Source organism: Podarcis cretensis (genome assembly GCF_951804945.1).
Source record: "Podarcis cretensis genome assembly, chromosome: 10".
Lineage (NCBI taxonomy): Eukaryota > Metazoa > Chordata > Lepidosauria > Squamata > Lacertidae > Podarcis > Podarcis cretensis.
The window spans coordinates 45,396,790-45,419,306 of record NC_137179.1 but is presented as its reverse complement, the minus strand read 5'-3'; the positions used below and the strand labels follow the sequence as shown (position 1 = coordinate 45,419,306).

Sequence of the window (22,517 nt, the reverse complement as noted above, 5' to 3'; positions counted from 1 at the left end):
AATGGACCTTTTAATCTAGGCATTATCTAAACTCTGAAAAAGCCTTCAGTGGCCTTACATACAGATTAATGGGAAAAGCTGAGACCTGGAGTTGGGCTATTTGCAGAAAAAGTTTTAAAGATTTACTGATGGTTGACAAATGCCATTTAAGTTTCAAAGCCATCAATAACGTATTGAAAAAGATTTAAAGGGAAACCCTCCCACTATAGAAAGAGACCTGACTCTGAAATATCTCAGCAGAAGCGCCTTCTCTTCCCCCCACCCCAAGCTTTCCCTACATACCCTCCACTGACTTTCTTTGCTATTTGGAACCCTTGAAACAAGTGACCTTGGAAAATAGGAGGTAAGGCCCCTTTTAGAGACATTTGTATATAACTGATTGTGCCAAACTGCTATTGTGCAGGCATGAGAATTAAACAGAACTGTTTCCAGAAAAGTCTCTGGGATCATGGACAGCCTTTCAATAGCCTTTCTGCTAATAGTTTTTTAATGTGGGAGATGGGAGTGGCGGAATAAATTTTGTCAAGAATTTTGTCGAATCTGAAACCTTGTCCAAAACCTTTATCTTAACCTGTGTGAGGGTTGAGAAGCTTGTTTTTCTTTCAACTTTCTTAACAGCTAGTCAAAGTCCAATTTATATGTATGTGTTATATGCCCTTTACAGATGCGTTTCTGCAAATATAACCCATACAAACAAGTTGTTAACATTTTGATGCAGAAAAGAGGAAGAAAAGCACTTACAAGTCATTCATAAATTCATTTTTAAAAAAACAAAAAAACTTTTGCTCTTGTGAGTTGTATGGAGAATAAAAAATATAATTAATTTAATAATACCAGGGGATACTGAGACAAGTATTAATTCATGTTTCTGATTATCTTTATTACAGTATGGCTACGTTTCAGCATTGAAATAGCCTTGGTTGCTTTTATGGATGTGTTATGCGCAACCCAAGTCGCTAAGTAGTGAGAGGCTTCAGAGGTTCCTATATTGATTCAGGGTACTGTGGTCAAAAGGGACGTGGGTGGTGCTGTGGGTTAAACCACAGAGCCTAGGACTTGCCAGTCAGAAGGTTGGCGGCTCGAATCCCCGCAACGGGGTGAGCTGCCGTTACTCGGTCCCTGCTCCTGCCAACCTAGCAGTTTGAAAGCACGTCAAACTGCAAGTAGATAAATAGGTACCGCTCCGGCAGGAAGGTAAACGGTGTTTCTGTGCGCTGCTTTGATCGCCAGAAGTGCCTTAGTCATGCTGGCCACATGACCCAGAAGCTGTACGCCGGCTCCCTCGGCCAATAAAGTGAGATGAGCGCCGCAACCCCAGAGTCGGCCACGACTGGACCTAATGGTCAGGGGTCCCTTTACCTTTACTGTGGTCAGAGATACTGTGGTATCTTTAGGATATATAGCTTTAGTTGCACACAGACACATATATATATATAACCTGAGCAAAGGATGGCTGACTCTGGGGTTGCAGCGCTCATCTCGCTTTATTGGCTGAGGGAACCAGCTTACAGCTTCCGGGTCATGTGGCCAGCATGACTAAGCTGCTTCTGGCAAACCAGAGCAGCGCACGGAAATGCCGTTTACCTTCCTACTTGCACTTTGACGTGCTTTCGAACTGCTAGGTTGGCAGGAGCAGGGACCGAGCAATGGGAGCTCACCCCGTTGTGGGGATTCAAACCTCCAACCTTCTGATCGGCAAGTCCTAGGCTCTGTGGTTTAACCCACAGCGCCACCCGCGTCCCTAGTATGTGGATTAGGCACTCACAAAAGAAGACATACATTTGCATAAAAATTACATATACTTTGTCATATGCAAATTTGTGCCCTCTTTTGCAGAGGAACCAAAGGCACATTGGGACCCACATACAAGTAATAAGATGTCTAACAGAATGTAAACATATGAAGCATTCCCCATAATCATTTTTCAGTACTAGAAAGGGTTTACTCTGTTAAATTTCTGCCTACCCCACAGCTGCTAAAGGCACAAGACCACATTGCATTTGTACTAGTGCAAACCAATCAATAAGAGATTCTTAATCTCAGGGTCATGGATTTGAGGCAAAAGATTCCTGCATTGAAGCGGGATTGGACTAGATATCTCCTGGGATCCCTTCCACCCCTGCAATCCTATAGTTAACATAAATCATGGTTTGCAAACCAATTTCAGCTACAAGGTTTCGACCTATCATTACAACCACAATTAGGGCAGCCTTTGCAGATATAGCACTGTACCATATTCAATGCTGAAAGAGGGAGGGAAGATTTCATGCAGGATAGAAACAAAGAATTCAGAACACTGAGACCCTTTCTTTGATTTCTTAACTATGGCTAAGAGAAGTGTTACATCTGCACCAGGTTAATGTGGGTAAAATGCTATGAGAACAGCAGAAATGAACATACAACACTAGTCAGGCACCTGCGAAGGTGCCCACAGCATCAGGACCCTGGAGAGTACACAATAAACCAGACAAAGTTAAAGCTAGCAAGTGAGGCTAAGAGCAAAACTACATGTTATAACAACAATCCTTTAAAAAAAGAAAGTATACATAAACTATGTTTTATTTTGAAGAAAAAACATGCTTGGAGCCCTGATCTGGAGTATGTTTCCCTGCTGAAAGCTATTTGTCCCCCAAAGGTGTTAACAAAACATTTAGGGCAAATTGGAGTGGGGAACCAGACTGGGGACATGTTCTGGACTGACACCCAAAATCTGCTTGTTATTCACAGTAAAAGTCGCTAGTTTAAGTAAACTTAGCAAAAAGAAGAAGAAGAAGAAAAAGCTTTGTCATCATGTAGCTCAGCCCTTGAGTAGCTCAGAGTGTTGCTGCACTGGTCAGAAACCTGCTGAATGCTGATATCAGGTGTGAGTACTTGGGACCCAGCTTCCTAATGGAGGTTACCTCCCAGTCAAGGAGGGTAGCACTGGGTTTCTGAGGGCTGCGCTACAGCAGTGCTGGAAAGTCTCCTGATGTCCACCACTTCTAGGACTGGTATGTTGGTGAAGGCCAGATGCCAGAAGTTGAGGGAGCTTCCAAAGAAGAAGAATCTTCTCTGAGAATGACAACTGGTGATGGGAGAAAGTCTGGTCCTGAGGGAAAGATGGGATGGGCTTAAGTAGTGCAGCATCCAACCATAGAAGGATGCAAGTGCATGCATGAGGCCAGATGCCAGGACTTCGCCTTCCCAAATTGGTTCCAAAGGCCACCCACAGCCAACTTGGGGCACAGCAGCAGTGAGATTGTGACAGTTGTTCCCAGGTGTGATTTTTGCAGCTGTTTTTTTGTTTTTTGTTTACCTTAGCCCAATCTGATTTTTATATAAAAATCTGCAAACTGGACACTAATTCCTTAGGTACGTATCAATATTGGTCATAGTACAAATTTGTAGGGTCTTTGTTTTTGCAGAAATTGGCCCTATTCAGAACATTTCCCTTCAAATGTGTAGTACAGTGGTACCTCAGGTTACATACGCTTCAGGTTACATATGCTTCAGGTTAAAAACTCCACTAACCCAGAAATAGTGCTTCAGGTTAAGAACTTTGCTTCAGGATGAGAACAGAAATCGGGCTCCGGCGGCGCGGCAGCAGCAGAAGGCCCCATTAGCTAAAGTGGTGCTTCAGGTTAAGAACAGTTTCAGGTTAAGTACAGACCTCCGGAACGAATTAAGTACTTAACCCGAGGTACCACTGTATTCATTTTAAAAAGCACTGTTGCTGGTATATGTACAAAATACGTCATCACCCGAAGGCTTTATCTTATTGTCCATTAAAATATAATTAATTTGACTGGGATTTCATTTGCTGTACTTTTGTTCCTTTGCCAAAGAAAATCTTTTGTTCCTTTGCCAAAACAAAGGGGGTAGTAGCCAACTACTGAAGAGAAAGAAAGGCATGATTAAATATTACAACAAAAGAGGGAATTTAATAACTACTCTGGTGTTGTTTAATAAATTAGCTTTTGAAGTGACTGCTAAACAACACATTGAGTTGAAAATGGGTAATTGTTAATATTTCTTAACAATAAAACTGTCATTTATTTCCAGGTTTGCCCTGTGTAACTGTATGCTGTCAAATGAATAGCTGTAAACTAGTAAAAATGTATTTCTGCATTACAATGTTGGCTAAAAACAGTGTTAGCCTCTGGTGTGAATAATCAGCATGATGAGAACTTAAAATGCACACCCAGAACACCTGCTTAAAATAACATTTCCCACAAAATGAAAGATGTTCTGTACTAAGTATCATTTGCTGCCAGGTCTACAACCTGAGTCAGCTGAAGCAAGATGTTCTAAGTCTGAGGCTGACTTCCTCCAATACAATCAGTGGCTCAAACTTGTGTTCCCCTGCAGCTGGATTACGGTGCACACTGTTAGTGTATCAGGACAATTGTCACTTTCTTAAAAATAAAAGTGGAGATTAGAGCAATTGTTTGTATTTTATATATGCTGATTTTGGTTGTAGCAATACTTATGCTACTAGTTAATGATTTTACACTTCTTAATTTGGTCTTTTTTTAAAAAAAATAGTGTTGGTGTTTGCAATGTTTTTATTCTTTATCGTTCATTTAACCGTTTTTTATTGGTTTTGATCTGTTGCGTGCAGTCTTGGTGGTTTGCAGAAAGGTGATTCAGAAATATAATAAAATAAGTGAGGTATACAAGTGGGGCCTGCAAAACATGGTGCTGAGTAGAGTGCTGCTGTTCAGGGTTCAAGTCAGTCAGCCATGCATTGTTCTATAATACTCTGTTCCATTCTCCCCTTCATTTGAGTATTTTCTGTCCCCCCCCCAACCCCACTTCAAGCAATCAGTCAGCATTCTGCGGCCACTGAGGATGCTCAGTCTTCACTGGACTGCTAGCTGGAGGGGGGTCTCCCTTCACTTCTCCCCCCACCCATGAAAGATTTCTCTCTCTCTCTCTCTCTCTCTCTCTCTCTCTCTCTCTGTGTGTATGTGTGTGTGTGTGTGTGTATTACTGTTGATGTTTCAAATTGCTTCAGGATGCTTTATGGGAAGTGATTCATTAAAAAAATAAATAACGTGTGCACAGGTCCATTTGCTTGGATAGCTCCCATTCATATGGGGCTTGTGCAGGAAAGCCCCACAGTGGGCACAAACCTTTTTAATGTCTTGTATAGCTCCCATGTATTTTAGTAGAGCCTTCCCAGTGAAGCCACGGTAATTACACTGTACTAGCATGAGGAGGAAACAGGCTTTTTTAAAGTATAATTAAGTGGAATACTGAATAAAAGTGAGGTTGATGTGACTTAAGAAAACCTGTTGGTTTCCTGTGCCAGGAACTACTGTGGAACCCCACCAGGAAGTGTGCTACAAGCAGGATCAGATTGCACCCTTGTTTTGTGGTTCATTTCACTTATTTAATGCAACTTGAGAATCTGCAAAGGGAGCCCATTAAAAAGAGAAATGTAGGGGGTGCTTGGGTTTTCTGTGAGTCAAAATATTTGCTATTATAGTATTACGGCAATAATATAGGGCAAATTCCTTTGTTTTGCAATCTACAACTAACAAGAGTGAAATACAGGTTACTACATTGTTTTAAAGTACATTTAAATATTGTTTTATCATGTTGCAGTTTATCTACCATAGGAATAAATTTTCTTGTAAGAAAGCAAGAAGCAACCTGATTGTGCCAACTATTTTAATTTCTTACTGTGGGGTATTGAAATCGGTAGCTTAATAATAAGAAAAGGCAACCAAAAATATGTGGTAGTAGTTTTAAAAATTGTATTTAATAAACCACATCTGCTGTTTTAAAACCATTTGCTTCAAAGCAGTTCTACAGAAATTTGTGGGATCATCTGGAATAAATGGCTTAAATACTTCTGGTTAGTTCATCTGACTTTGAAAGGGACCTATTTTTGTTTGTTGTTTTGTTAATGTGCTACTTTAAAATGTACGAACATCTGTATACTGCAGTTATGTATCCTGTATTAAGACTCTGTCCCTTTCCTTCCTCAGCGATCTCAGTATGAACAACATCACTAGACTGTCCTCAAACTCGCTGCACAATCTCCGCTTCTTGGAAGAGCTGTATGTATCTTTGTATCCTTGACTGACATAGTTGAGAGAACATTCTTAGGCACTTCTCTGGGAACCAGATAACACAGCACAGAAAAAGCTGTGAGCTCTGACACGTTTGGCACATGCGGAAACACTTAGCTGGGGGGAGGGGACACCAATTGCTTGTGATTCTAGAAATAAACTTACCCAAAAAAAACCAACAACCCTAAACGAGTTACCACGAGGCTACAACTTTTCTAAGCAGAGACAGGGCTGTAGAAATTAATTTTTTTAAGGGTTGTTTAAAAGAGCCGGATTGCTATTTGGAAATAGTTAAGCAGCAGGATATTAAAAGTTTGAATACCAGCTCATGTTTATTAAAATAGTAAGTGAAGTTATAATCAAAACCAAAACCTGCTGTCTGGTTCTGCCTGTGTCAAGGACACTTGCATTCACATTTCATGGTACTAAGTCGTCTTGTTGTAATCACTTTTAATTACTGTTTCCTTACTCTTTAGCTTTTAGCATCCCTCAAGGCTGGCTATGAAACACAGAACCCTGCATAGCTTAATTTGTTCTATTTGGTGTTTTCTGTTGTGTTTTTTTAAAGAAAAAACACTATGCTATAAAAACTAGTTAATCAAACACAGGATCACAAGTGGAATGTTGATTAGCAATGATGATCGCCAGCCAGAAGAGGAAACCACTCTATGCACATAAGACTATATGTAACAAAGTGACCACAAAACTAAGAATTTGAAAATGCTTTGGATTTTCATTCTTCACATCAACAGTAACTCAAGGCACAGGTATCCTGGCGAGGTTCACTAAAAGCAAAGTGTTTGTACCTCTGCTTCTTCCCTCTGCTACTCACTTGTGGCATCTAATTAGTGGCAAGCCACAAAAACCCACATATCATGGACAGCTGCAGCTTTGTTTATGCAAATCAATGTATCACTTCCTCTTCCTGAATACCCAGAGTTTACCTGACTTAGTAGTGTCATGCAATATGAGCTACTGTCTATAATCATTGGGGCAAGGGGGATTGTATCTAGGGATCTTGCTCCAAATGTGAGACCTGATCAGTTGATACTGGGATGGCCTCATTATAACACACTTTCTGTCTAGAAAAGGGTCCAGACTTGCACTGGGATGCATAATGCCGCTTCGTGTGAGGACGTCCTGATGGGAATCCTAAGCTATTGACTGCAGCATCAGTGCTCTGAATGCCCAGTGCATTGTTCTGTTTTACAGTCTCGCCATCCAGTCTCCTACAACTGCCTATGACTGAGTGAATTACACAAACTATGTAGAACCTGCAGCCACTTGATTGCTTTTACATCTCTAAAGGAGAAAGCCAGAAGGCTGCTGGGGCTAGTTACAGCATCATTGAATAAGACATATCTAGTTTCCTTTCTAAGACTGAAAAATTGGGCTTTGCAAACAAAAGCAGTGTGGGCAAAGCTCCAAGCAGTTTTTAGTACACTGCTCAACAACTTTACAGCAGGTGCCCTTAGCAGAATAATGCACAGATAAGTTCACTTGGGTTGTCTGTTTTGTTCCCCCTCTCCCTTTCAACAGAATGATTTGAGAATTAGTTTCAGGTGACAACCATTTTGCCAACCAAGTGACAAAGCTGCCTTAAAAGTTAGCTCTGTCTCAGTCACAGGTACAAACCAACAAACTAAGCCTCGTGCCTTTTTTTTAATGACGAATATGTGTGACTCCTGTGTGATTTCAGTTTTGTTAATCTATTGGTGGGGGGGGGGCGCATTAGTGAGAACAATCTTTCCAGGACTATTCGGTAATTCCATAATGAAGTACAAAGTCACAGCACAAGTGTTAAAGAATGCAATTACAATTTTCAGAACAAAAAATGCTAGCTTTTTAACAGTAGAGATTGAACAATTACACTGTGCCTGAAGCAGTAGCATCAGATGGCATTTGCAGCCACTTAGGGAGGGCATTCAGCCTCTTGTGTGCCCGTGCACACAGCACTGCAAAACTTCTGCAGTTTTGCAGTTCCTTTCCACCTTTTATCCAGTATGGACATTAGCTGGTTCTTTTTCAGGGGGGCAAGTAGAAATCTTTTGCATGTCAGCTGGTTGGCTTTGCTGGCTGGTTTATTTCACCTGTTCTGTATTGGGTTTCTGGCAGATGTCCTTATCGGATGGTTGCTTTTAAATAGGTTAATTGGCAACATTGGCAGGTAGGTTCCGGAAGTTAACAGGCAGTTAAGGTTCAGTGACCACTCTTGGGTACCTTTAAAGGTGAAGGGAGTGCCTGAGTAACTGTGTAGTGCAGTGATGTAAATAAACTTTGGAAAACAGGCAACATCACAAGGATTGACTTCTCTGACCACACCCTCCAGAGCAGAATTGGGGTATGTGTAGAGGGTTTCAGGGAGGAGGGGAAAGAAGGGGAAGTCCTATCTCACCAGCTGAAGTCATTCTGCTGGTGTGCAGATACCACTGGAAGTTGCCCAGTTCATATTATAATCCTGTATAGAAAGGGACATGCAAAGTAAAGATTATAATAGTTGTATTCAAAGTACAGTATAGTAGCTTGTATGATCAGACATGCATGCCTCCAGGTTGGCAAACAGCCAGTGACACATAATAAATTCCACCGTCACAAGACAGGATTGGTATGAAGTAAGAACTCCACAATATTAGTTAAAATAGAAAAGCCCTGCTCAGCAGAACTCAGCATTTTAAAATTGATGTATTTTCTCATATAACTATTTGGGTTAATAGCCAAAAAGGTTTTTTTTTTCTTACTTTCGTGCATGCGCTTTTTCTGACAGAAGATTATTCCAGCAACAATAACTATTATAAAAGCTAACTATTTTCAAAGCAATAATAAACTGGGTATCCAAATGCATTTGAATTCTCATGCATACGGTTGTTCAGACAGCTGTAAAGTCTGACTCAGCCTCTTCAGTGGCCTGTCCTTTAGTTAATTTAACTAAGGTTCCTGTTTACAGTCCATTTGCTCCTCCGTTGTCTTACATGAGATGCAGCCAAACAAATAAAATGCAGGTTATGGTTTAGATTTCTGTCATGTTGCCTATTTAAAAATGGAAGCATTGCTTCAGTTTGGACATGCTGAAGCATTCATAGCAATAGTTTTCCGCTGCTGCTGGTATAGCACTTTGGGGAACAATGTTGCCACTACCCAACCGTTAAAAATCAATAGAATTTATTATATTTTCAACTTGTAGAAGTTGTGTTAGTCAGAGTGGCTATCTTGATTATACAAAAACTGAGGCAACTTGGGAATTTGCATGGTTTTGAAATTGCGTATATTGTTTGTTTCATAAAATTTATACACCGCTTGATTAAAAAAATTAGTGTGGTTTACAAAAAGGTAAAACAATTTAAAAATAAAAAATACAACCCTACTTTTAAACACACAGAAGTTAAAATACTAAAACGTATTAAAATTCACTCAACTTCCTAAGCATTTGGGTAGCTTGTTGAAAACAATAATCTTTTTAGCATGTGCAAAAAAGAATACAGTGAAGACACCTGCTTGATCTCAATGGGCAGTGAGTTCCAACATTCAGGTGCTGTCACAATAAACGACTGAGTTCTTACAAAGGTGGAACTGGTATTATGTGGCACCTATAGTGGTGCCAGTTACACTGATCGATGCAGTCAAGTGAGCGCATGCGGGGTAAAGCGATCTCATAGGTAAACTGGTCCCAAGTTGTTAAGGGCTTTATATGCCAATAGTAACACCTTGAGCTTGGCCCGGTAGCAAATCTGTGCAGATCTTTGAGCACAAGTGTTATATGCTTGCAAGGGCTCACTTCCACTAGCAATTGTTCTGCAGCATACATTTATAATGGTTGTATGTGTTTGGGTTGGTTTGTTTTAAATAAATCTGCAAAAAACCCTGTACCCTGAAAGGTATGTTAGAAATGGGTTTGTCTACTTATAGAGTATAAGAAAAAACTGTTCCTTTTCCCTTATGGGGTACCCAAGAGCCCATATAAAATCCTTATGTAGGTTCTCTATTGGTTAGGAGAAAATAACAGAGGCCAACCAGAGAATACTGAGAAGCAAAGCTGCTAGTAAGCCTGATTTTTATTAAAGTGTTGCAACAGGGTGCTCACCCCACCATGCAGGAGGGAGGAGGAACCCAGAACAAAGGTGTGCAAGCCCTTATATAGATTTTTGAAATTGCCACCCTATAGCTCAAGGCCACCCCACAATACATCATACATACATCACAGAAGGGGCGGTCTACAGCAGAATCCTGTCTGGGCAGGAAACCTGTTAATGGGTTTACCTGGACAGCCTGGCCATTCTTTTGTGATGATAAATACTTAATTCCTGGGTCCAGGTCACAGGCTCACCCTATTCATACCCAATTGTGCACATAATGCAGGATTTGTGAGCACAGAGGCAATGGGGAGGCTTTTCCCATTTCCATCCAGACTGCAGAGGAATATTTGAGGTCACTGAATAGTCAAAATGGCTTTAGGACTGTTTTCCTGTACTGTTTCAGACACATGGGTTATATATTTATGTATGTATTTGCCTGGTATATTTATGAACATTTATTTTATATCTTAGACCTTGTAATTCTCATAGCAGTGGGAACTTGCTTCTGAGTAAATATGCTTTGATTTTATTGAAAATTGATTGATCATGAGATTCAAAACCTAAGGCATTGAGAAGTACAGGCAATCCTGGCTGTTCCAAGGAGAACCTCAACTGCAGCCCGAACCATGAATGAGTTCAATGGCAGTCTTTCATTCATTTCTTCACTATACCAGATGGGTAGCAGTGATTTAAAATAAAATAATGACCACATAAAACCAGACCAACCCATGGTTGAAACTTCCCCCCCCCTCCCATTGACACAAATTATACTAAAGTGAATAATGCATGGAATAACATTGGTGTTAACTTTTCTGGACTACCGTAGACCAAAATTCTCTGGACATTCACAAAAATCAATAAAACACACAGATGTGGTTCGATAGTTATAAATACAGATGTCATAAAAACACAGAATCTGGAATACAAAGTATCCTACACCCCTCCCCCAAACCAGATCAGCCTTTGCTATATTTGTTTGTTTGTTTGTTTGCTATATTTGTTTGTTTGTTTGTTTTTAAGGGAAACCAATTTGGATGCACATTTAAATGCACCAAAGCAAATAATTCAAATTAAAAGGGCTGGCTGAATTAAAAGGTCTTTACCTGGTGGAAAAAAATGGCCATAATGGGGGTGCACCACATTGCATCAGCTAGTGGGGGTGGGGGGTGCTTAGTGCTGAAGGCTGTCTTCAGGTGCTTAAGGTGCTTTTCAAAACTACTGTTTGAAACAGCCCATGCTTCTCCTTTAAGAGCGCAGGTGGCCAGTGCCTCTTCCTTGCTATCCCACTACTGTCAGTGATGTACCATGGTACCTCGTGTTACATACGCTTCAGGTTACATACGCTTCCAGTTACAGACTCCATTAACCCAGAAATAGTACCTTGGGTTAAGAACTTTGCTTCAGGATGAGAACAGAAAGGGTGCAACGGCAGCGCAATGGCAGCAGGAGGCCCCATTAGCTAAAGTGGTGCTTCAGGTTAAGAACAGTTTCAGGTTAAGAACGGACCTCCAGAACGAATTAAGTTCTTAACCCGAGGTACCACTGTATTTGAAATGAAAGTTGACATAACATTTATCAAATTCCTCTGATACTCTGCTCAGGTTGACATCAGCAGTTACCGTAACATTATTTTAAGAAGCACATGTGTAACACAGAAAGGCAAATGATCATCAGCTCATTTCCACATGTAATTTCTATCCATTCACGACCAGTCGGCTTTTTAAAGCACAACACTGTGAAGGAACGTGCACCATTTTTGTAACCATGTGCTCTCTTGTAGCTAATGAAGCTTGGTAATTTATCTGCGTGCTTTCTATGTCTGCTGGGGAAAATTCATGTCTACTGGGGCAAATATAAAGTTATGAAAATAGTAGCCAATCTGCATTCTGTAATTTTGCATTGTTTGCTACTGAAGCAGAACAGGTTGGACAATTAGGCGTGCACTGTAAGCCAGGTTTACTGAAGCAAACACATTTGCACAGCTGACGGTAAATGGACTGTGTAGTTACGAAATGTTTCACACGGAATGTTAATGATGACAAAACTGGGATCTTCAACAACTCCTTCTAGCTTCCAATATAACTGTCTTGTGTATTTTAACATCCAAATTAATTCCATATAAAATAAAATCTATTTATCTTTTTTCGTTCTAACCCTGCAGACGTCTGGCAGGAAATGGCTTGACACACATCCCCAAAGGAGCATTTTCTGGGCTTTTCAGCCTTAAAGTACTGTAAGTAAACCAACATTTCTTTGTGGTTTGTTTAAAAGATCTCAGGGCCTAATACTAAAGCAACACTTTAAGTGAATTGTTCATTTTGATCAGAGTATGACCAGGAAAAGATGGTTGATGCTTTTAGAAAAATAAGGCATTTGCTTCATTGTATTAAACCTTGAAACTTTGAAAGATGGGTGATGTCCCAAAATGCGTTCACTCATAAAGTTAATGTCTCTGTATAGTATCAAATAAAGATCTAATTTTGTAATTGTTTCTTTAACTTCCTACAGAAGGGCAGGTTTTAGTTCTCAAAGTTCAGAGACATTTATAATGAGGATGGAAAAAAGGAGGTCACTTTTATTTCTATTTATATGGGTGGGAAGATGGACAAAATGAGTAGATTAATTATTTCAAACATCATAGTATTTAAGAAACGTTACGCCCATATCTTATGTTATTTCTTGGTAGATGTAGTCAGTTAAGGATAAACCTAACTGTTAACAAACTTAACTTTGTTAAACTGTGAAGTACATTCCAAGCAGGTCTTTATGAAACCAAGCAGATTTCAGCTTTTTGCTGAAAAACATTCCTTTTGAGAAGTGGAGTACCTTATCCATGATTTTACCCATTGTGTGGTATCATCTTCCTTCTGAAGTTAAGCAGCACTGCCTTTGACTATATTCTTACACCTCCTTGAAACATACTTATTTAGCAAGGCCTCTGCAGATGTGTAGTTCCAGTTTTCGTTCTTATTTTTCTAGATTGTTTTTTTTCTAAGCTGCATTTTATTCTCTGTGTTGTTATGTTTTTGTTAAGTATTTAATATTTATTAGATTTCTATACCGCCCTTCATCTGAGGATCACAGGGCAGTTTACAATATAAAAACACAAAAATACATGCTATAGTAACAAACAAAAACAATAACCCTACACACATAACACAGTTCAAAGGCCATATATTGTTTAGTTAGCCAAAGGCCTGGGAGTGTTTTCACCTGGTGCCTAAATATATGTAATGTAGATGGCACAGGGCTTCAGATGATGATCACAGTGTTCAAGTAAGTTGATATGGGGGGAGGTGATCCTTAAGGTATTGTGGTCCTGAGCCATTTAAGGCTTTATAGGTCAAGACCAGCTCTTTGAATTGGATCGAGAAACTAATTGGCAGCCAGTCCGTTAAAGCCAGGATTGGCATTAAATGCTCAAACCATCTTACTCTGGTGATGAAAGTGGCCACTGAATTGTGCACTGTCTTCAAGGGCAGCACCATGTATAATGCATTGCAATGATTTAACCTAGAGATTATCAGAGCATAGACAACAAAAGTTAGGCTATTCCTCTTCAGGTAGGGGTGCTGCTGGGCCACTAGCCAAAACTTATGGAAGGCACTCTGCACCACTAAGGCCTCAAGTGACAGCAGAGGATCTAAAAGTAACTCCCAAGCTGCATACCTGCTCCATCAGAGGGAAGGTAACCCCATCAAGAGCCTCAGTCTTATCCAGATTAAGCTTCAGTTTGTTGGCTTTCATCCAGTCCATTTCAGAGACAAGACAAGTGCCTCACCTGCGGATGTAAAGGAGAAGTAGAGCTGGGTGTCATCAGCATATGGCTGACAATCTACTCCAAAATTCCAGGTGACCCCACTCAGTGGTTTCATGTAAAAAGATAAAGGTAAAGGGACCCCTGACCATTAGGTCCAGTCGTGACTCTGGGGTTGTGGTGCTCATCTCGCTTTATTGGCCGAGGGAGCCGTAGTACAGTTTCCGGGTCATGTGGCCAGCATGACGTAAGTCGCTTCTGGTGAACCAGAGCAGCGCACAGAAATGACGTGTTTTCGAACTGCTAGGTTGGCAGGAGCAGGGACCGAGCAATGGGAGCTCACCCGTCGTGGGGATTCAAACCGCCGACCTTCTGATCTGCAAGTCCTAGGCTCTGTGGTTTAACCCACAGCGCCACCCGCATGCCTTAGTGGTTTCATGTAGCATAGGGAATAAAGCTGAACTATGAGGAACCCCACATTGAAGATTCCACAGGGCAGAAGAACACTCCTCAAGCATCACTTTCTGAAAACAACCATCCAAGTGGGTCTGGAACCACTCATCCACAATATGGACAGTTCTTTAAATGATGAGAAGAGGCACACACTTACATTTTATTAATTTATCTCATTAATATCCTACCTTCCTCCATGTATTTCCCTCTCCTACCCATTTTATCCTAACAACAACCCTGTGAGATAATTTAGGCTAAGAGACCAGATTGTTTTGGAGACCAGATCTCACACCCATGTTACTAATCATTTTCCTTCTGGGGGGGGGGGGGGTTATACCAGTGTAAGATACTAAACACTGGCCTCTGGTTTGTAGGCTAAAATTGTTTCTCTCTCTCTCTCTCTCTCTCTCCAAACACAGGATGCTTCAGAATAATTTGCTAAAGCAAGTTCCTGCTGAAGCACTCCAGAACCTGCACTCTCTCCAGTCTCTGTAAGTATATGCATATACCCTATAATACACTACATGGTTGTTAATGCCAAAGTATGTCATTGCATAACCTCTGCTCCCATTAATTATAAAAAATAACATAATCTGAAGTACAAAGTGACACTACATGGCAGAAATAATAGTGTACAAATGAAGCACAAGATCACAACTTTTTTTTCAAAGTATAATTCTTACTGCTTAAACAAAAAAATACTTGAATAAGGAATTGCTTCCTTGAGCGTTCTGGTCTCTCTTTCAGATAGAACAGATTCCAATGTACTAAAGCCCTCTATTGAGAGTGTCCCATTTAATATATATTAAAATAATAAATGCACAATTAGTATTTTATGCCACAAAGGCATAATATCTCTTCCTCTTGTGTTTCAAAGGCTGCAGAACAAGGGTTGTGCAATGAATTGCACCTGTGTGTCAACTTAGAATTCTGTCTGATCCAATAAAAGGTAAAGGTAAAGGTACCCCTGCCCATACGGGCCAGTCTTGACAGGCTCTGGGGTTGTGTGCCCATCTCACTTAAGAGGCCAGGGGCCAGCGCTGTCCGGAGACACTTCCGGGTCACGTGGCCAGCGTGACATCGCTGCTCTGGCCAGAGCCAGAGCCAGAGCCGCACACGGAAACGCCGTTTACCTTCCCACTAGTAAGCGGTCCCTATTTATCTACTTGCACCCGGAGGTGCTTTCGAACTGCTAGGTTGGCAGGCGCTGGGACCGAGCAGCGGGAGCGCACCCCGCCGCAGGGATTCGAACCGCGACCTTTCGATCGGCAAGCCCTAGGCGCTGAGGCTTTAACCCACAGCGCCACCTGCGTCTGATCCAATATTTTACTTTAAATGAAAGTAAGCCTACAGTCCACATGATTGCTGAAATAAATCTGACAAAAGAGACCCAATGAATACTACAGCAGAAATGCATTTCAAAAAGAAACTTTCATTTCAATTTTAGTGATTTTTAAGTCTGTGCATCAGGCTAACCTGTGTTGCTTCCTCCAACAACCTAAATAGTGTTTATATATATGATAAGCCATATAAACAAAGGGTTCTTTGTGGTGTTGAAAGAGAGTTGAATTTTCAACAGAGTTTCTAAATAAACTACTGTATCTCGCTATCTCTCGTTCTTTGTTGCAAATGCCTTTCTAGAAGATAGAAAAGAGGAGGCAAAGGAGAAAGAAGGAGAGAAAACTGAGAGGTTGTGTTGACTGTGTAAGGGTGTTTGGTGACAAAATTAAAATAAAAAGAGAATGAGAGTGGTCAGTAGGAACTTTAAACAGCTGTGGAGCAGACAGCAGATAGGAATGATAAGTACCGTACATGTACAGAGCAGGCTGCTATCAGTTGAAAGAGGATCATTGGCAAATGTGACCTCTTTGAGGAAAAGAAAACCAGGATTATTTTGTTTCTTGCAAATGAGTTAGTGCCCGTCTGATAAAGGTGTGCATGGATTTAGTTTCTCGTTTCATACAACCTAGTAATTTTCTATCCATAAGGTGATTTGCGTCTTGGTTTCCGATTTACAATGAGGATTCTTTTGAAACTATTCAAAACCGGGAAACCTTTTTTTAAAAAAAAGGAGTTGAAGGCTTTAAAAGCCAACTAAGAGCTTCTACAAAATGGGAGCTTTCTTTTGAGGTATGACATGGTTTAGAAGTAAGTTCATTTGAAGGTGTTTTATTTGAATTCTGAAGGCTTTGTCACATTTTGCTCATGTGCCCATCTTATTGCTTGTCTACAGGTTACCCAGAATTGTACAGCTATGCCTATTCTTCCATCTAGCACAAATAGAGCCATCCCCGCCCTGAAAAGACACATTCTATTCCCAAATGCAGAATTAATTTACTAGATCACCATGGGGCAAACAGGTTTTCTTCCCATCCCTACAAATCCTTTTACCAGTGTCTGAGAGGATGATGGGCATTTTGGACTAAGATGAGTAGCATAAGTAGCCTATTCTTTTAAACCACCAGGCATTTATGACCTATATATTAATGGGCAGTGCTTATTTAGATCAGGGGTAGGGAACGTTTCCTGGCTGGCAGGTCTCATCCTGCGTTCCCTGCCCCCAGTGGGCCACTTTGACAGGTGGATAAAGCCTATAAAACAGAATTTGCATGAAGGTACTGATTTTTTAAATATCTCTTGGGAACATGGGAAGCTACCTTATACCACGTCTGACCACGTCTGACCATCTAATTTAGTAGTGTCTGCACTGTCTGGCAGCATCTCTCCAGGGCTTCATGTTGGTTTCCCTTGCAACCATCCCTGGGCAGGCGTGGAACTGAACTTGAGGACTTCTGAATGCAAAGCAAATGGTCTACCCTATGGACCTTCCCCATAATGAACATAGATCTTAAACAAACCATTTTAATGTTTAACATTGCATTTCATTTTGCATAGAAATTCATTCTGTAGCCTCTGCTCCAGCCACGGGCTGCAATGAGATTCTAAATGAGGCAAGGTGGGTCGAGTTGTCAAGTTCTGTTCCTCCTTCACTTGAAAGCCCTCTACTAACTGCATCCTTATTCTGATTTGTATATATCTTCCTCTGCAAGTGCTGAAATGCTGGGACTGCCTGCCCCACAACATTTAGGAACACTGGGTTCCCAAATGTGACACTGGCTTCCCATGGGTGCAAGCCCATCTCTTCATTGCCCATCCTGACTTTGCTTGTACCAGCCATGAGAATCTGTTGACCTGTATAGATGGTATATTACACCGGTGAAGCTAGCCAAACTCTATAAGGTAGATAATAAATGCTGGAAATGTAAGGGAAAAGAAGGTACCTGTTGTCATATGTGGTGGGATTGTAAGAAAGTGAAATGCTTCTGAGATATGATATATAATGAAATTAAGAAAATGTTGAAATATACATATACTAAAAAACTGGACACAGGGACACAGGTGGCGCTGTGGGTTAAACCGCAGAGCCTAGGACTTGCCAATCAGAAGGTCGGCAGTTCGAATCCCTGTGACGGGGTGAGCTCCCGTTGCTCGGTCCTTGCTCCTGCCAACCTAGCAGTTCGAAAGCACGTCATGTGCAAGTAGATAAATAGGGACCGCTCCAGCAAGAAGGTAAACGGCGTTTCCGTGTGCTGCTCTGGTTTGCCAGAAGCGGCTTAGTCATACTGGCCACATGACCCGGAAGCTGTCTGTGGACAAACGCTGGCTCCCTCGGCCTATAGAGCGAGATGAGCACGCAACCCCAGAGTCGGTCACGACTGGACCTAATGGTCAGGGTTCCCTTTAGCTTTACCTAAAAAACTGGAAGCTTTTCTGCTGGGAATTGTAGGTACAGACATTAACAGACAAGATACTAAGCTTTTCCTATATTCAACAACTGCAGCAAGAATTTTATTAGCACAGAAGGGTTAATAAATAGGGCTGGCCTCTTAGTTCATGAGCTTCTTGAAGTTGCATCCTGCTAAAAAGGAGCACTGTGCATTAGGGATGTTTGATTCCCCATGTGCCAGAGAGGAAACAGCTGGGATCCTGAAATTGTGTCTGGAAGCAGCTGCAGAAGCGGGTTTCTGACCCACAACCAGGGGATAGACCCAGAAGAAATATGAGAGCCCCAGAAAGACTCAACCTGTGAATTAATCGAAATGGACTGGAAACTGTGTAAAAAAAATCCCAAGGCTCAGGAACTGGGCTGTTTGATTTACTCAAGAGGAAGAATTCTGAGGAAACTTCTAAGAAGTCTGTGGACTCAGCTACACAGCTGCAAATAAAATGTTTTAAGTGCATTGTAAAGTGCATTATACAAATGCGACACTAGATCGTGATGGTGAGCTATGGCAAATTCAATATATTTTTCAAGAAGCATTTTCAGAACATTTTTTATATATGTCTAGATTCCACTTGTGTGTTTGGAGGCAGACTGGGGGTCATGCTCTTTGGACTGTGGGGTAATTACAAAAAGACTCTTCCTGCAAGCTCAACAATGATTTTGAAATGAGTTCCATATTTGTGAATTCTGATGCAACATATGCCTATGTATTTAGCTGTCCACATGGAACTTTTACTCACAGGTAACAACAGTGTTATTCAATCAGGAATGTGAGAGACATCCAGAATTATGTGTACAGTGGTACCTTGGTTCCCGAACTTAATCTGTTCTGGGAGTCCATTCAACTCTCGAAACTGTTCAAAAACCAAGGCGTGGCTTCTGATTGGCTGCAGGAGCTTCCTGCAGCCAAGCAGAAGCTGCGTCAGACATTCAGCTTCTGAAAAACGTTCGCAAACCGGGACACTTACTTCTGGGTTTGCAGCATTCAAGAGCTGATTTGTTTGGAAGCCAAGCCATTCGAGAACCAAGGTACCACTGTATCATGGAAAACACTGCTTTTAGTTCTGCCACTTTATCTACTCCTCTGGTTCTTAGTGCGTGCCCAAACAAAACTATATTCGACTTCATTGAGCAGACTATTGCACATGAAAGTTCAACACCATAGAGAATTTGATTTATCCTCAAACTGCAAGGGACTAATAAGGCTATTTCCTGGAGTATTTTCCATGTGATTCGTGGTGGAATTTTTTTCTAGTGTCAGATGCACATGTGCAGATTTTGTATAGCATCTCTTTAAAAATTCACAAATAATATGAAAGGTTTTTTAAAAACCACCTATGAAGGTGATTGTGAGGAAATCCTGCCTATACATCTCTTTGGAATGCCCCAAACTGACATCTAGGCCTTAGATGAAAGCTAAGATTAGCCTCTGAGCATCTATAGTTCTCATTCATTACTTCCTCCTTCAATGGCCTTTATGGCTTCTCAGATCCTGTATTTGTATTTTCTCTGAGGTGAAGGTACTTCATGGCTGTGTCCCAGAAAGTGCACTGTAGTAGCATAAGGAATCAGTATTTTATTCCTAGATATAACGAGAATAAATGAGAAAGACTGATTGTCATAACTCTTAAAGTATAATATTTTCTACATAAGCTGCAGAGCATATGGCCAGAGCACGCACAATTTGTTATTAAAAGCGACACTAGGTTGCATTCCTTATGCTTCGTGAATTCTCCTTGAAAGATTTCGACATTTTAAGTGAGTTCATGATCAATTTCATGTTATATTCTTCCTTATATGCTATCTATAGTAGGAAATAATAAAAAAGTATCCCTAAATTGGCCCTCTTTTGAGCACAATAGCTGCTTTTAAACTTTCCACATGTTAGCCATATATTTTAAATTATAAATAAGGTACAGTTTATGAGCTAATGGATTTAGCTTTGAAAGTGCCAAAACTTTGATCAGCACAACTAAAACAACTGAATGAAAACGTTAAGGTTTTCATTGCATGTTTTATAGATCAGCATGCATTATTTACATTATGACAGGAAGCACAATCACTAATGAAAAGTTTTATTATCTGTAACTAGAAAAAATGGTACTTAGGAATAAAAGAAAAGATTAGATAACAAAGGAACATTTGTGGCGGTAGGTTTTAAGACTGCTTTGTGAACTCTTTAACTGGGTTGCATTTTCTGTAGTAGTACATGCTACAGTAGCTTCTTAGCGTGGCATGTTAAAAATTAACTTTGCTGGATTTGAATGGGAAATTAGTATAGTTACTTCTGTATAGAGGTGTACTGCATGCTTGCCATAAGCTTAGGTATATATCCTGTAACATTTAAAGGTTAAAGGTTAATGCACAGAACTAAACTTTTTAAAAAAGATGTATGACTCCAAAGGGCAGGCAGTGTGCCCACCCTCCAAAAAACAGTGGGATGCTCTCTCTAGGGAGACCTGCCTGTTGTCAACATTGATATATTTTCAGTACCAGGTCAAAATGTACTTCCATGCCCAGGCATTTAGCTGTTAATTTTTATTTTGTGAAGTTTGATGGCTTTGTTAGTGGCTCTTTAATAGTGCTTATACTAATGTTTGCGGTGGCAGTTGGGTGTTTTATTTGTCTTGAATTTATATAGGATCACTTTTAGTCGGAGATTCTTTTTGATCCTACCTACTTTTATTTTTATTATGTTTTCTGTTCCAATATATAAATCACCTTGAAACTTTATGGTAGAAGTGATTCCTGCAATGCTATGTTGATGCACAGTCTGGATAACACAGTCGGTTAGTGTGGGGAGCCAATAATGCCAAGGTTGCAGGTTTGATCACCATATGGGACAGCTGCATATTCCTGCATTGCAGAGGGTTGTACTAGATGTTCCTCAGGGGGTCCCTTTCAACTCTCTACTGATTCTGTTATTCACTGTGGGAAATATAAATGTAAAATGGCTTGTAGCTGCTTACAACCAGTTGCTGTGCTGACCACGGGTGCTCTTACCAATGATACCTCCACCACCAATAGAACAATTTAGGGCACAATCCAAAGTCGCTGCTGCCAAGACCCTTTGGGGCAGCAGAGCCGCTGCCACATCTGTAGCCCTACCGTTCATGACAGCAGAAAGTGGGGAGAGGGCAATTGGGCCCAGCCCCTGCAACAGCTCTAGGCAGGCACAGCTGTTGGGTCAAGATTGGCTCAATGGCATCGCCTGACAGAAGAGAGACCAGCTCAGGCATTTACCCTCACTAGAGTCAACATGCTGCCATCTGCCTTATTGCAGGGCAGATTCGATGGTAAACCATACGTGGAACAAGTCTGCCCCTGCAGTTTGATGGAGGTAGAAACTGTCTCTCATGCCTTGTTACACTGCCGTTTCTACGGGGATATATGCTCGGTATTTATTACCCCTGCTATGCAAAAATCTCCAAATGAATCCAAACTTCAATGTCTAAAATTCCTTGTAGAGGACAGGGATCCTGAGATCACCCTAAGGGTAGCCAGATTCTGTGTGATTGCCATAAAACTTAGGGAACAAGCTGTGCTATCATAATGATTAAGGCCTTAAATGATAATTTAAGGTTATATGTTAGTGACTAAGTTTTAATTTATATATTTTAACTGTTGCTATATCTGTATTGTCCCTGTTATACCTAATTGCAAATTCAAATGTACCCCATCATGTTTTATGACCTCCTTGACCAGCTAAGGATCCAGTGAATCTCTGAATAACTCAGCCCTGCCTCTGCCCCTTCCTCAGAATGTTCCATTTGCGATGGACTCTGCTGGTGCTGATACTCCAACATGTGGACGGAGGAGATCAGCACCCATGGAGCATCACTTGGGTCACTTCCTGTCAGAGCTTGGGTCACTTCCTGTCAGAGGCTAACAGGAAGCTGGCTCAGCTGGTAGAGCTTAGCCAAAAGGTGCCGCCACTCAATCCAACACCCGCCTGCCCCCCAACAAGTCTGGTGTAAGAAGGGTTTGGATTGCTCTGCAAGTCATTACTTTGAATATTTCAGTGGAAATGGTGGACAGGTCTGTGCACATTTAGGAGCAGTCAGTGAGGAGGGACTGCATCACACACCTGGCCTCCCAGCAGCAGGCTCTGATGCTTACCAGGAGAGAAAGGGGTGCTGTGATGGATGTTGTGTAGGCACATGGATGCACTCACACAGCACTGACCACCTCACCTTCTCCTAGCAAGTGGCAGAGACATCGCTGCCAGAAGGTCAGGTGTGCGGTGGTGCCTTCTCTCACCCATCACTCCTGGGCACATCAAGTATCATTCCATTCAGCAAGATGACACTTGATGACACTGCAGATGATGCTAGAGCTGGCCCTGAAGTAAATTACTGTAAAATGCAGACAGCCCATCATTTATTGTTTAAGAG

General features: G+C 41.1%; 1 protein-coding gene across 1 annotated transcript in view; it reads left to right on the top strand.

Annotated features, from left to right (window-relative positions):
• The window catches only part of LGR5 (leucine rich repeat containing G protein-coupled receptor 5), a 67,636-nt gene that overhangs the window by 17,329 nt on the left and 27,790 nt on the right, over positions 1-22,517 (top strand). Inside the window, exons 2-4 of the mRNA XM_079993794.1 lie at positions 5,976-6,047; positions 12,291-12,362; positions 14,759-14,830. Of these exons, the coding sequence (XP_079849920.1) occupies positions 5,976-6,047; positions 12,291-12,362; positions 14,759-14,830 (216 nt within the window). The remainder of the gene's footprint in view (positions 1-5,975; positions 6,048-12,290; positions 12,363-14,758; positions 14,831-22,517) is intronic.